At 36.7% G+C, this 13,690-nt stretch overlaps 1 protein-coding gene and 1 long non-coding RNA gene across 5 annotated transcripts in view; one reads left to right on the top strand and one right to left on the bottom strand.

Moving 5' to 3' along the window:
- LOC138696994 (uncharacterized) overlaps positions 1-13,690 on the bottom strand; it is a 164,614-nt gene that overhangs the window by 13,325 nt on the left and 137,599 nt on the right. The window lies entirely within an intron of this gene.
- The window catches only part of Vha100-1 (V-type ATPase subunit a family protein Vha100-1), a 60,553-nt gene continuing 47,166 nt past the window's right edge, over positions 304-13,690 (top strand). For all 4 annotated transcript variants that reach the window (XM_069822572.1, XM_069822573.1, XM_069822571.1 and 1 more), the window contains exons 1-3: positions 304-519; positions 6,738-6,914; positions 10,224-10,352. In XM_069822572.1, the coding sequence (XP_069678673.1) occupies positions 403-519; positions 6,738-6,914; positions 10,224-10,352 (423 nt within the window). In that variant the 5' untranslated portion in view covers positions 304-402. The remainder of the gene's footprint in view (positions 520-6,737; positions 6,915-10,223; positions 10,353-13,690) is intronic.

The raw sequence follows: 13,690 nt of genomic DNA, 5'->3' as shown, positions 1-13,690 counted from the left end.
CCTAAAGGGAATTGACAGTTTCACGTTTTGACAGGTTTTGACCTTATAGGCGATTTTTGTTAATTACAAGTTGCCGTTATTGATGAATTATTAGTTTATCTTGTTATAGGTTTAATTCTTTAACAGTAAACACTCATTGGAAACCGACTTAAAATTTCGTACATTCTACTCTAGGATCCTACTTTCAAAGTTTCCGTCTTTTAGCCGAGTTTTTCCCTCTGCCGCGGTAAATTTCTCTCTATTTGGCAACTCTCCTTTTCTGAAAGATGTCACTACCTAGTTCAATCAATATTACGGTGACGTCACATTTCTGTCACCTGACTCCGCCATTCGGATATTTGCTGCAGCTGGTGGTTGTGATTTACATCAGTGTTATATAGACAGTATTTAAACAATTAAAAAATGGGAAACTTATTTCGAAGTGAAGAGATGACTTTATGTCAGTTATTTTTACAAAGTGAAGCTGCATATGCATGTGTTTCAGAATTAGGAGAACTTGGTCTTGTCCAATTCCGTGATGTAAGTAATTATTTTTGCTGTGAAGTAGGTTAGTCTTCGACAACTCGAAAGAATATTGAATTGAAGCAAATAAGAATGTAAAAAAGAAATATGTGTAATAACATGTATAGACACATAAAGGTGTATAATTAGACAATTTCAACTCTAAATGGACCTAGAACGAGTCTTATGACATTTGTGGACAATCTCACTCTCATAATAAAATTAAGTTTGCGTTTACCAGCGATATTGGGATATAGATGTGTTTGTACCTATTCAGATGTGAATGTTGACCCGTTATAAATTTGTTGGGATAAATTTCAGAACACGGATTTCTTCCTTTCCCTCTTACTTTAAAATTCCAACTTTGTGCACACAAGATAAATTATTGGCACTGAAAAGTGCCTTTTCGTACGCATGATGATGCGCATTTGACAAACGCAGACAAATGTGCTCTTTTTAGTATTCTAAGATATAATTGTCCGTGAGAAATTCGTATGTGAATGTGTGTATTTCCAGACATAATTAAATCAAAATGATGTTTCCGAGTTTAGTAATTTATTATGTGAAATTTATTGACCGTATTTTGTTGTAAGATTTGTGCTTTGGGAGGTAAGGGTTTAATTCCTTGCGTTGGTTCCACTGTTGCCTGCCAAGGGATAGTGGAGGAAAATGTGGACAATTGGAGAACATAAAGCATTCTGTGTTCTTGATTTTCGTATGAACAGTTGTTATGAGATTTTAGCGGCATTTTGGGACAACATTTGGGAGAGACTTATCCATTCATAAATTAATTCGGGAGTGGCTGTGAAAAGTGACCGGATGAATGACTGTTGAAGCAGTGAAGCTTGTAAGTTTTGTAAGGAGTCTTGAAATTCCCTTACTGGGTGGGCCAAGAACTTTGTCTCCTGTAGAAAACGGTATGGCGGCTTTTGCAGAAATGAGAGCATCTGAAGTTGTTTTAAGCTGTGACAGCCTGCAACAGTGGCGGCTGATTGACTGAGGCAGGTGAGGCTGGGCCTCAGTCACTTGGCTTAACTGAAATCAAATTTTGTGTTTTTATATAATGTATTAGTTATTTGAATGAAGCATATATCGCTTTAGAAGCATTTGAAAACTTTGTGATGTATATAGACCTGTTTTACAGTAAAATTTGTTCCTGAGGCCAGAATCGCTCATGCCGGGTCTGGCTTCTGCATTTCGTGTATTTTCGCGGGCTTTGAGGTTGCGCTTGAAACGTTGTAGCTGAGACACAATTTGTCTGGCCTCGTGGCCTGGTCAGCTTTCACTCTTCCCATCCATGGGCTGGCCTCAAGGGTAGAGTGGGGTGGGAATAGCAATGGTGACTTGTCTTCCTAAATAGGCTATAAATAACAAACACAAACATTCCAGCTCTTTGGCAGGCAGAGACCCACACTATTCTCTCCCTTTATGTCTTAGTTTATGACTTAAGCGAGGGTGTTGTACTATTGTACTTCGTGTAGTGAATCTGGGCCAATGTTGTTATGTATTTCGGGAAAATATAAACAGAAACAAATGCGAGAAATTATGCTGGTGTAGTTAATTCATTGTTAGAGTGTCCTTTTTCGAGAAGAAATAATATTGAAAGAAAGGAAATTATAAATAAAAAGAGAGCCTACCAAGATACCTACGACATCGCTGACAATTTTTCTGACCGATAATCTTAAAATGCGAGTACTATTGCGTCCTGGTATGGGCAACATAAATGGTTAAGTGGTAATGTGGTGCAAAATAAACTTCTCTGTTGTTGGCCTTCTTTGTTGCTGTCAAAGGGGGGGGGGGAGAAAAGAAAGAAAGAGGAATTTCAACACATAATGTGGGTTGCTTCATCACACTGAAACTCACAGCATAACAGCTTATTTGGTGAGTGAAATTATTATTTTTCATTAATGGTAATAATAATGAAATAATAATAATAGTAATAATACAGTAATAATGATATTAATAATATAATAACAATAATAATTAATATCATGAATAAACATTTCCTGTTGGAGGCACTTAAACTAGTTGCATCTGGCCTCACCGAGGATTTCGATCACCGGCCGCCACTGGCCTGCAAGCATCTTTCTGTGCGGATGTTTTTGGATTAGGCTAGTGGAAGAAGACGGCTTCACTGAAAAGGTGGTTTTTGTGACGAAGCAACATTTGACATTTGAAGGAAAGTGAACAGACATAATGTGAGGGGAGCTACATAGGCCTACCTTGATAATCGTGCAGCATTGGCTTGATTTCATCATTCAAGAGGATGGTGCCCCCTCCACTATCATAATCTCAATGGATCGGCTGTAGAATTGCTGCATTGGTACCGTCTTCCCTAGATATATCAAGAATAATTTTTTGTATGCTGGTTGATCTGTGCACTTACACTTGCTTGTGATGCGATGATTATTCAAATCCAGCATGAATCTGATACTGACAGGTGGGCTATCTTGCTTCAGGCATGGTCCCATCCCTTCCTATATCAGGATTTCACCTGAGGGGGAGGTGGAGAGTGTTGATGGACTGAAATGGGGAAGCAGGGGGGAAACCTTTCTTTGTCCGCCCTAAATTCCATAGCTATCTTGCCGGGAATCGAACCCGCGTCACTTTCTAGTGGCTGGATCTTGACTTAACTTTATCTTCCTTCTTGCTTATTTTGTCCTTTGATTTCTGTTTAGTTGTGTATGTTAGGAGGGCAGCGTCCATCGTGGAGTTCTCATCTTTGCAGAGTGGACAGCTTTCAGAATTTACTATATTGACGTGATGTAGGTGGTATGCCAAGCAGTCGTGTCCCGTGTAGTCTAAATTTTGCTGTTGCTTCTTTTCTTGGTAGGGAGAGAGAGTCCATTCCATCTCTGTCGGTATTGATGCACTTCTTGTACATTGCTTTTGTTTTTGTGATCGCCTCCACATGGTGCTCCCTGTGATCTTCAAAACTAGGCGGATGTCCCATTATAGAGGCCATAAATCAGAAACAGCACTTCCGAGTGCTCAGCCAAATGTGGTTAGAAGAATTACTATTGCCATTGTTTTTACTTAATGTAATTCGCCCTCTTCTTCTACTGGTACATGGACATTGTGCTTTGTTCTTAGTGAATTAATTTTCGTGGGTCTTCCTGGGCTATTTTTTCTTTTCCTATATTATCCCTATACTTGTTTTCTTGAAAGATGGGACATGACAGGAGCGTTGCGATCGGAAAAACAACTGAATATCACATAGTGTGGTAGTCCTGTTGCTATGGTAACAACGGTTGAGTTACCAAATTTACAGGTCCCACATGGCGAGTGCTTAATAGCTCTCTTGGAAACATTTATTGTGCACACAATGTTAGCATTGGTACGTTTCGTCTTTGATTCTCTGTCGATTTTTGTATTGTTTTCTTACCTTCGCGTCAGTTGTCAATGAATGTTTTAACGTCAGCCATCTTAACGACAATTGCTAGCTTCCATCAGCTGGTAGTTCATGTAGGCAACATGGTACTGTAGTTCCAAGCTCGGCCACTTAACTGTCATGTCCCATCTTTCAAAAAAACAAGTATAACTATTTTAATAATTCCATTTTCTGCCTCAGTCTTGATGTGCGATTGTTCCATTCTTTCGTCTGTTAACCCACCCTTCATCCATTGAATTCTTCATTGCTGTTTTATGGTTTGAGTTTTATGTTTCTAGTCTTGTCTATCATTTCATTTGTTGCTTCTTTAGGGCTGTATCGTGTATAGTTACTGTGGATTTTTATTCTCACAGTTTTGTTTGTCTCTTCAAATATTAGTTTCCATATTGCGCTATTTAAATCGGATTACTTTTAGCTAATTTATAATCTTGATTATGTTTCTAGTTTCAATGTTCTTTACTTGTTATTTCTATTTCTTTCGGAGTGGACTTTTGTTTGTCAAGGGTTTTGTTTTGCTAGTTGAAATTTACATATTAAATTACTGAATGCAAAAAATCATAAAATAATGTTAGTGAATTATACTTAATTTATAAATATGCAATGTACCCATAGTGTTATATTTAAAGATTTTAAAATGCAAGTTTCTGGTTCTGAGCAGGAGGGAGGGAGTGAGTGAGTGAATCCCCCCCTCTGACGAAATATTACACATTGAGTAAACAAAGAAAAAAATGCAAAATTATTTATGTTGCGAGAAAATGGTTGCTGAACTTGCTATGCTCGATTTAACACACCTTCCAGTTTGGTCGACGTCGCCATATAACTTTTTCATTGTTAACTTAGCCTATATGTAGCCAAAAATTCTAAAATTCTATACTTTTTTTTTATTCTATATTTTATTTTTTTACGTGTGCTCTTGTGTATGTGAGGCTCATGTTTGCTGTTTCATTTCAAAAAATTAACTTCGGAATCCTTTCTTTACCATGACGGAGCCTGTACAGCTTGATTATCGGATTAGTGACATAATAGATTACAGCTCAATTGGCGTACATGTAACGCCGTTAATTGGACAGGATGAATCTCTGACCTCATCTTTACAAGAAATAGCATGTGAGTGGAAAGTGTAGCGTGCTTTTTTAAATATCAACAAGAACATATTATCTGCAATATCAGCGTACAGTTTGTGTTCTTAAAAGGAAAGCTCTGTACCATGTACTGCTGTGCGGACAGATGACCTTCACTTCACAGATCTCGTGACATCACGTGCAGCTGGACGTCTCGTGCACAGTAATACCCAGATTGTCAAGTGGGAGGTTTTCCCGAGCTTCAGCGTGATTTTTAAACATTGTGTTGCAAGCACCGAAAGACGTTTTTGGTAACTTACGCAGTTTACGTGAACAATATTCTGGACATTTTCATGTCGCTATGTTCGTTAACAGCATTCTAAATTGCGTCGAAGTTTAAGATCACTCTTCTTGATTATTTATAAAATAATGTAAGAATTTAATGTTGTTAAGAGGAAGCTGCAAAATGCCGATTTTAAGATATCCCTTGAAATACAAGTTCTCAGCAAGATAGAAAAAAAAAAGCTTTGGGTGCTGTTTAGACGATTCTTCCCAAACTATTGGACAGGTTTTGTTCATGTTCGGTACCTGCGAATATCTATATCCAGAATGAAATACATTAAATATAATAATTTTTATTTAAAAATTAATGGGCCTTTGATATCAAAATATATAATAAATGGCGATCCAGAGGTTTTCTTCGTGATATTTTACATTACGTAATATAATTGACAAAAGATATGGTAAAAGTTTAGGATCGTTAAGAAATACTATTAATTTTTGTATACAGAATTATTAGTACTTTTCATAGCGAATTCAGTCCAAGTTTGTAACCCTTCTGGCCAGAAGAAAGTAGACTGTCTCGATTCACTAATTACTTAAAAGCAGTTAATTCCCGATTTACCACGAAAATCGTCTGTAGCTGCATTTAGATTGGCAATAGGCCATGATTGTTTGGCCAAACACCTGCATAGAATTGGAATATATCAGTCCCCTATCTGCCCATTGTGCAACTCAAACCAAGAAATGGTTTCGGAACACCTCAAAATCTGTGCTTCAGTGGTTGGCCATGATAATATCTTTGAAAAATATTGGAGTGCAAGAGGTCAAATGACTTTGTCAAACGGCTGGCATTAGAAAACAACAGCTTAAAAGCAGAGGTGATTTAAGATGGCGTTTATTCCGTCGGATCCCGCCCACTTAGTCACTCATAACGAGTGCACCTCTGCACATGTGTGGACATTGTGCCACTGTCATACATCTATGACGCAGTGCATGAGGGTAGGCCACTAGAGGGAACCCAAGAGGTGGAACTTAAAATGAGAGGATTCGATCCGACATCAGGTTGGGAATCTGGTGTAGCTTAGTGGATAGAGCATCAGAACGTAGACCTGAAAACTCGGGTTCAAATCCTGGTGCCGGAAAGAATTTTTCTCCGTTCCACTCATCCTTCATCATAGTAATCATGTTTCATAACGGGTTAGAGAGAAAAATAATAGAGATGTGCACATCGTCTTTTGTTAGAGTAAAGATACCATCAAAATGCAGACCATACAGCAAAATATCATTTTCGCCAAAAATTGCTTTGGAACCACAAATATAGCAGGCCTATAGCAGGATTCTGCTCGGAAACCAACATCTGCGAATAACATCCATATAAGTGTTCAGTGTGTGGGTTGTGTTTAAGTTGATGTTAGTTTAGAGATTAGTTAGTTCCATACTGTAATATTGTGAAATGTAAGAGAAAATTGAGGTTATCAGTCTAACTGTTGTTAATGTTGCAGCTGAATCCTGATGTGAATGCTTTCCAACGGAAGTTTGTCAATGAAGTTCGCCGGTGCGATGAAATGGAGCGGAAGCTGCGATATCTGGAGAAGGAGATCAAGAAAGATGGCATACCGATGCTGGACACAGGAGAGAACCCCGAGGCCCCCCAGCCTCGAGAGATGATTGATCTGGAGGCAAGTGTCGGTCGATATAGTAGAGTGATTTCTTAGCATGTCGGGCATCTTGCTGGGAAGTCATGAACCAGCTTAATACGACCTTTGTCCCAAATATGTTACTGGTTTTGCCTCTGGATCAATACTGGAGTTGCTCTGAATCCATTTGGTTGATATGTTCTCTCCAATGTAGCTGATAATTACAAATGTCATATTTCTCTGTGTTGTTAAACCTAAATTCTAACTTACTTAAGACCCATAAAGGGTAGATTAAGGTTTCGGTACTGTAATATGCAATCGCAGTGACATTTCTTTTAACAACGCCATTTAACTGGTTCTACAGCTGTTTTCTTTCAATCCCTCATAGTTCAAGATATTACATAGCCAAGTCAGTAAAATTCAGATACTTGTTCTGTTATGGACCCTTCAATTTAAATTTTCACTCCGTTTATATTCCATAAAATCCCATGGATTTGGTTTTTGACAATGAGATTTGCATGCCATATTTTTTACAATGCTATTTAATTTGAATGTAACCATTTGTAATCCATCTTCTGAGTTTGCAATCAGTATTTTGTCATCTGCATACAGCAGTGCCTATTTTATTTGATTCCAAATGTTGTTTACTTGAGTTATTTTTGTATTAATGCATATATTAAATAATCAGTATCCTTCTGTTCACCATGCATTCGTTTGTACACAATGCTTTCCCATTTCATCCTTCTGTTGCTATAAATTTGTCTCAGCAAGTTCCTCTGCAATCCATCAACATGAGCATCTTGTTCACGAACATTGGTGAACTAGAGCTTTAAAGCCGACTCCACCATTATCCTGCTTTCAGATTAGCTTCCGTTTTTTTCTGCCACTCTTAGGATACTGTTTCGGTTTTTTAACAGCTCACACAAAAGGAGTTGTGAAATTTTCTAACTGCTCTGCTGCATTATGTCGAATCACTTCTGTTATTTGTCAGAGCAGTCAGTAATTGAAAGTTTATTTTTTAAGTCTTTGTTTATTTTGCACACTTGGCCATAGATTTACAGCAATAAAATGACCATCACAAACCAAAAGCTGGAACCGGACCGTTGGTACTTCTATTTTATGTTAAAAAGAGAAAGCTACCATATCCCCCGTCAAGTTCATTAGGGTCTTGTTGAAGGGAGGGGGGAAGGGGCAAATGCTGCTGCAATGTGTTTCGTCACCTCTATCACCATCTCTTTCTTGAAAGTTTGTGCAGCCCAGACAATGTGTGCTTTGTTGCTTGGGAGGGAAGACCACCCTCCTCAGTTGGTGATTGTAACATTGGACAGAGACACGTGTTACAGTAAGTACCAAGGCCACTGGCGTGAGTCAGTCGATTTGAACTTGAACTCGGGCGCGGGTTCGATTCCTGCTTGGGCTGATTACCTGGTTGGGTTTTTTCAGAGGTTTTCCCAACTGTAAGGCAAATGTCAGGTAATCTATGGCGAATCCTCGGCCTTGTCTCATTGTCATCAATCCCATCGACGCTAAATAACCTAAGAGTTGATACAGCTTCGTTAAATAACCAATTAAAAGAATTAATTAAAAAAATAATAAGTACCGGTACTCAGGAACGAAATTCATGAACTAGTAGAAGAGTGATGCCATAAACTGGATTATTGATTACAGCAAGTCCAAGCAAATGTTTTAGTCGGGGATTTCAGCTGACTGATAACGTTATCTGTGAGTGCAATAAGTAGCATGCACTGTAATTGGTTTGTTCAGAAACTGTATGTACGTGCCACGGTGGTTTAAATGCTATTTTGCAAAGTTAAACAGTTTTTATAGCAGTGATGCTGTAAATTAGTGTTCCTCATTTGCCTAATGCCGCAGAAATGCACAGTTTTGGAATGCATGTCTGATATTTATTTTTTATTCTTTGTTTCACAGTATAATACATTAAATTGAAGTGTAATTATTATGGATGTTTCTAAAATTATTGATCTGCATTTCATATCATAATGGTTTCTTATCGGTTAATTGTCACATCATTGGAAACATGAGTTGTGTAACTCCTCCTGTCAAAATGCTAAGTAGCTTGATAAAATCCATCTGTCGTGTGATGGACTGTCATAGGCTGCCAATTAAGTTAGAAGAATGAACTTTGAAACGTGTTATAACATTCAGTGCAGGTACAGTTTGTATGTTTTTGTGTTCAGGAATGACATGCAGTTCCTCGGTTGAAATTATCCTCATTAGAAACTATTGTGGTGGTAGGTGTTCGTGGAATTATGTGGGAATTACGCACATGCAATAAAATAATTGTCATTAAAATATTAATGAATAGAGTGGAATGGCGGCCCATTTGGAATTTATCTCATACTGTAGAATAAAGTGACAAAATAGACTATATTATTCTTACTGGCAACAGAACATTTCCTTAGGAGAAGCTGAGCTATTGCATAGCCTATAGAAATTATTTCTACTTTTCATTGCAAATTGAGTCCAAATTTCCAAGACTCGACCTTATCACCATTGGAAGGTATTATCAGTAAATACCAGCTTTTGTATTATTTTCGTTCCTATATAAAATCTCATTTTGAAAGAAAAAATAACATATCTACATTGCCAATCTTTTTTTTTTTTTTTTTTTTTTCATTGAGTGAAGTACGATTGAGTTTATTTTTAAATCAAAATCTGAGTTGATATGTGATTTTTATTCATTTCATTTTGTGCAGCTGTATTTTAAATTAAATTTATTTTATTTAGGTTAGATAGCTTTGTCCTTTATATATTTCCTAATGATTTTACTTTGCTGTGTACCAAATAATGTTCACTGTGTACCTCTGTAACAGTAGTTTTTATTTTCCCTGACAGAGTTAAGGTCATCTTCCACTCAACCAAGATGAAAGCACATACAGGAAAATACATATAAACAAGCATTGACTTAAGAAAGAAAAAAGATTGAATACATGTGGATACAATCACAAAAGTCTATGTCTTGAATGGGGATAAGTAACTTTACGCATTTCTTTATCTCAAAAATATGTCTTGGTTATCGCAAATTTATTAAATGTTGAGGATTGTCTTAATATTTTACAATTTGTTTCCCAAAACTATTGGAAATTTTTCGTGGCAGCTGCCGCCCTATGTTATTAGATGTGATGTGACGCTATTTAATTTTTCTCATATCAGCTAAACTTACTACTCTCAGGAATCACTTTCTACTGTGTAATGTTTTAATACCCAGTGTTGCGCTTTAAGACAAATTATACAATTTGGTACTTGTGTGTCTGGCTTTATGATCACTCAACGCAAATAATTAAAATAATACACATTTATGATGACGTCATCTTTCTCTTTCTACCACAGGCAACTTTTGAGAAGCTGGAAAATGAGCTGCGAGAGGTAAATCAGAATGCTGAAGCGTTGAAACGGAACTTCCTGGAACTCACGGAGCTGAAGCACATCCTGAGGAAAACTCAGGTTTTCTTTGACGAGGTAGGTGTCAGGGTACTATCCGCTTCTGTGTTAAGAGAATTTCTGTCAGTCTGTTTAACTCTTGGGCCATATTTCTGAAAATTAAACATCACAAAATACTTGGTCTAAATGATAGTACAACAAACGTTGCTTGATGAGGGACTGTAAAGTTTGAGGTTTTGCATAATAGTGAAATTCTTTTGTCTTGTTTTAAGCTAAGTAATGTTATTTGACTTGTCATATGTAAATTATAATATACAGTATACAATTCACAATGTCTGGTTTCAAAATATAAACCTCTTTCTTTATTGTAACATGATTTGCCTTGACTAAGACCACGCCTAAAATGTTGCTTTCATTTTTTTTTAATTCCTGGCAAACTTAAATTGGCCAGATTGACAGAAATTGCAAACCCTGATATACTATACCATAATTTTTAAAAGATGATTTTACAGAATATACTGTGATAAGGGAAGTGTTCACATGTCATGATGCTTGATATCAGCCGTGCATCCTGCTTTCTAGAATTATATGTGGACTTCGTCTCTCTCCTGATTATGTTATGTAATATTCAACACACCTCGTGTGTCACACTGACAGGAGATTAGAGACTTGAGGTATTTTGTACTTGAATGTGTCAGGATTTGTAATCCACTTTAATAGATTGACTGCCTGTTGCTCATCTTCCTGGCCTCTAATCCGTATAATCCTTGCTTTATAATTGTCACCTTTTCATGAAATTTTCGCTTTGTCAGGGTTGGGGAATCCTTGGCCTGTAAGGCATTAGTGGCATATCATCAATAAAGAGTATTGTTATTATTTTATAGATGATGATGACCAGGGCCCGGATTTTGATGACCTAAAAATATCTAAAAATGACTTAAAATTGTCTTCATTTTAGGGTATGGCAGTACAGCACAGTTCTTACTTCTGTAACGTTGGAACTGAAATTAAAAACTAATATTAATTTAAACTCGCGAATTTGTGTGTTCTAAGAAAGAGCGTGTATGAAACATATTATCTTGTTCAAAATTATTGCAGTAGGTAACCCCAGCATGTGCAGGCTCTCGAAAGTCAGGGAACGCCTGTTGTCAGAAAGCACACTTTTGTACTGGGAGAAACTCCTTTCCACATCCAGTACGCTGATACAGCTGGAGCATACTTGAATCACTGGCAGTGCGATCTTCTTCAATGCAGGAATTATGAAATGCTTCACAAAAGTGTCTGTAAAAATCTGACGATTTATTCTCCTTCATGGATATACTTTGTTGCAGTAAAAGTTGCGTGGATTTCTTCTTACTTGCAAGTTGCACTGCCCGTATATGCTTATCGCGACCCACATGTTGTTGAACAGTGAATTTTCTTTCGGCTGATACCTTTGTTTTGCACAACTTATAAAATAATACTTCACTGTCTGTAGAGAAAACATCTCCAAATTCAGATACAATCTGTCTTAAATGACAATATTTAGATAGCTTTATTTTAAACATGGCTGAATGAAACTATGAAACACCAAACATTCCTCTCTGAAAATCTGTAATTAACTAAATCTGTGACAGTGAAAATAATGAGTCAAACGCTTGCTGCAACAGGAACTAGCTTATATAACTATTTTTAACATGTATATATTGTGGAGTGGCATGTTTTTTACTGCAGGCAAGTCGGTTGCAGCTACAATAAGTATACGTGAGACACAGACTCTCAACATGTACATTGTCGAACCACTGATCAAACTTCCATTTATTTCGTTAGATTAAAAATGAATTTTAAATAATTTAATAATTTAAATTAATTTAATGTTTTGCAAAAAAAAAAAACAACAAAACAAAAAAGAAAGAGGAGGACCAGAAAAGGAAGTATAATGCGAAAACAATGACAAAAAAAGACTTAAAACTTGAAAAAAAAAAAAATGATCTAAAACTTCGAAAATAGAAAATATAACGAAAAAATGCACAAGAGAATTAATATTTTTATAACCAGAGGTTCGTGTTCAGGATTTTAATACTTGAGAGCAATGCATATTGCATGAGGAAAAAAAGAAGACATGTCATCAAAATCCGTGCCCTGATGATGACATAACAACTTACAAAATTAGAAGATCCCTAACTTTTGAAAGATTTTCTCCTGCTAGGTAGCTGGGTATAAACACGAAAGCCCAGTTTTAATGAAGGGATAATGTGAAGTAACACAGCTGTACTCTGCCAACACATCTGTCTCTTAATATTAGCATGACGGTGTATCAGCGCTGTGATTGTGGGTTGACATTTGTAGCTTTAACTGCTTTTCACTGTTATTTCTCAATCACACTTGTGTACAATATCCATGGGGTGTTCAGTGTGATCATTCTTCTTCCTGCTCACCCACAGAGGAAATAGAAATAGTTGCCCCTCTCCATTCGTGCATCTTTTGGTCATACGATATTAAAGTGTACACGAGGTGTAATAGCAGTTCACAGTGATGAGCAATTCTTGAACACTAATGCAGCCTTGTTGCCGTATTTCTAAACATTTGCAGTTAGGCTAATATATGTATTCTGATCCTTTCTCCTAAAAAAATAAATATAAATTATATGACCAAACAAGCTTGTGCTGTGAATGAGAGAGACTAGCCATAATGATAAGCCTGCGATTGATTGGCTGTCATGTTGGATTTGTACACCCAATGTATATTTTTCAGTTCTTATTCTATTATAACGAAAATTAAATTTTGAGAAGTAGATTTTTTTCTTCCACTAATCTGTCCATTTAAACCTGAGCTCTACCTCCCTGGCTCCCTTTTAACACACCGATTGAAATACATCACAGACTGCTTGATTTGAGAACAGAAGGTGAGTTTAACTTTATTCCTACAAAGTTTTGCAAGTTAGATATGAAAGCAGGATGTAACTGCGTGACTTGGTCTTGGTGGGTATTGTTCATGACTGTCAAGGCACCACTCATATCTGTACTGATTATAGAATTCGTGGAAGAAAATTTACTCAGTTGTTCAGAATTTCGGGAATGTGCTTCACCAAATTAAACCTGAAGCTGCTGCACACCAAACTACAGTAATGCATAAGCCATAGCAGGGCAAAATAATACTGGGCTAGGAGAGGGACTCAGCTGTGAGAGAGAGCTGTTGTTGTTAAGGTAATGAAAACAAAGTAATCCTTAATTTCGTAATTCAGTAGTTCAGACTGAGTCTTTTCTATACCTTATAATTTAATTAATTTATACTGTGTTCACAAGAAGATATAGCTTAAAAAAACTATATAAACCTCACATTTATTTGAATAATCAAGAAATTCAGTACAATCCAATTTCTAAGATCCTAGAATTAATTTTTTATGAAAAACTTTTATGGAAAACACAATGTTGCTT

This window comes from Periplaneta americana, chromosome 3 (assembly GCF_040183065.1).
Source record: "Periplaneta americana isolate PAMFEO1 chromosome 3, P.americana_PAMFEO1_priV1, whole genome shotgun sequence".
NCBI classification, from domain to species: Eukaryota; Metazoa; Arthropoda; class Insecta; order Blattodea; family Blattidae; genus Periplaneta; species Periplaneta americana.
This window is presented reverse-complemented; position numbering and strand designations above follow the sequence as displayed.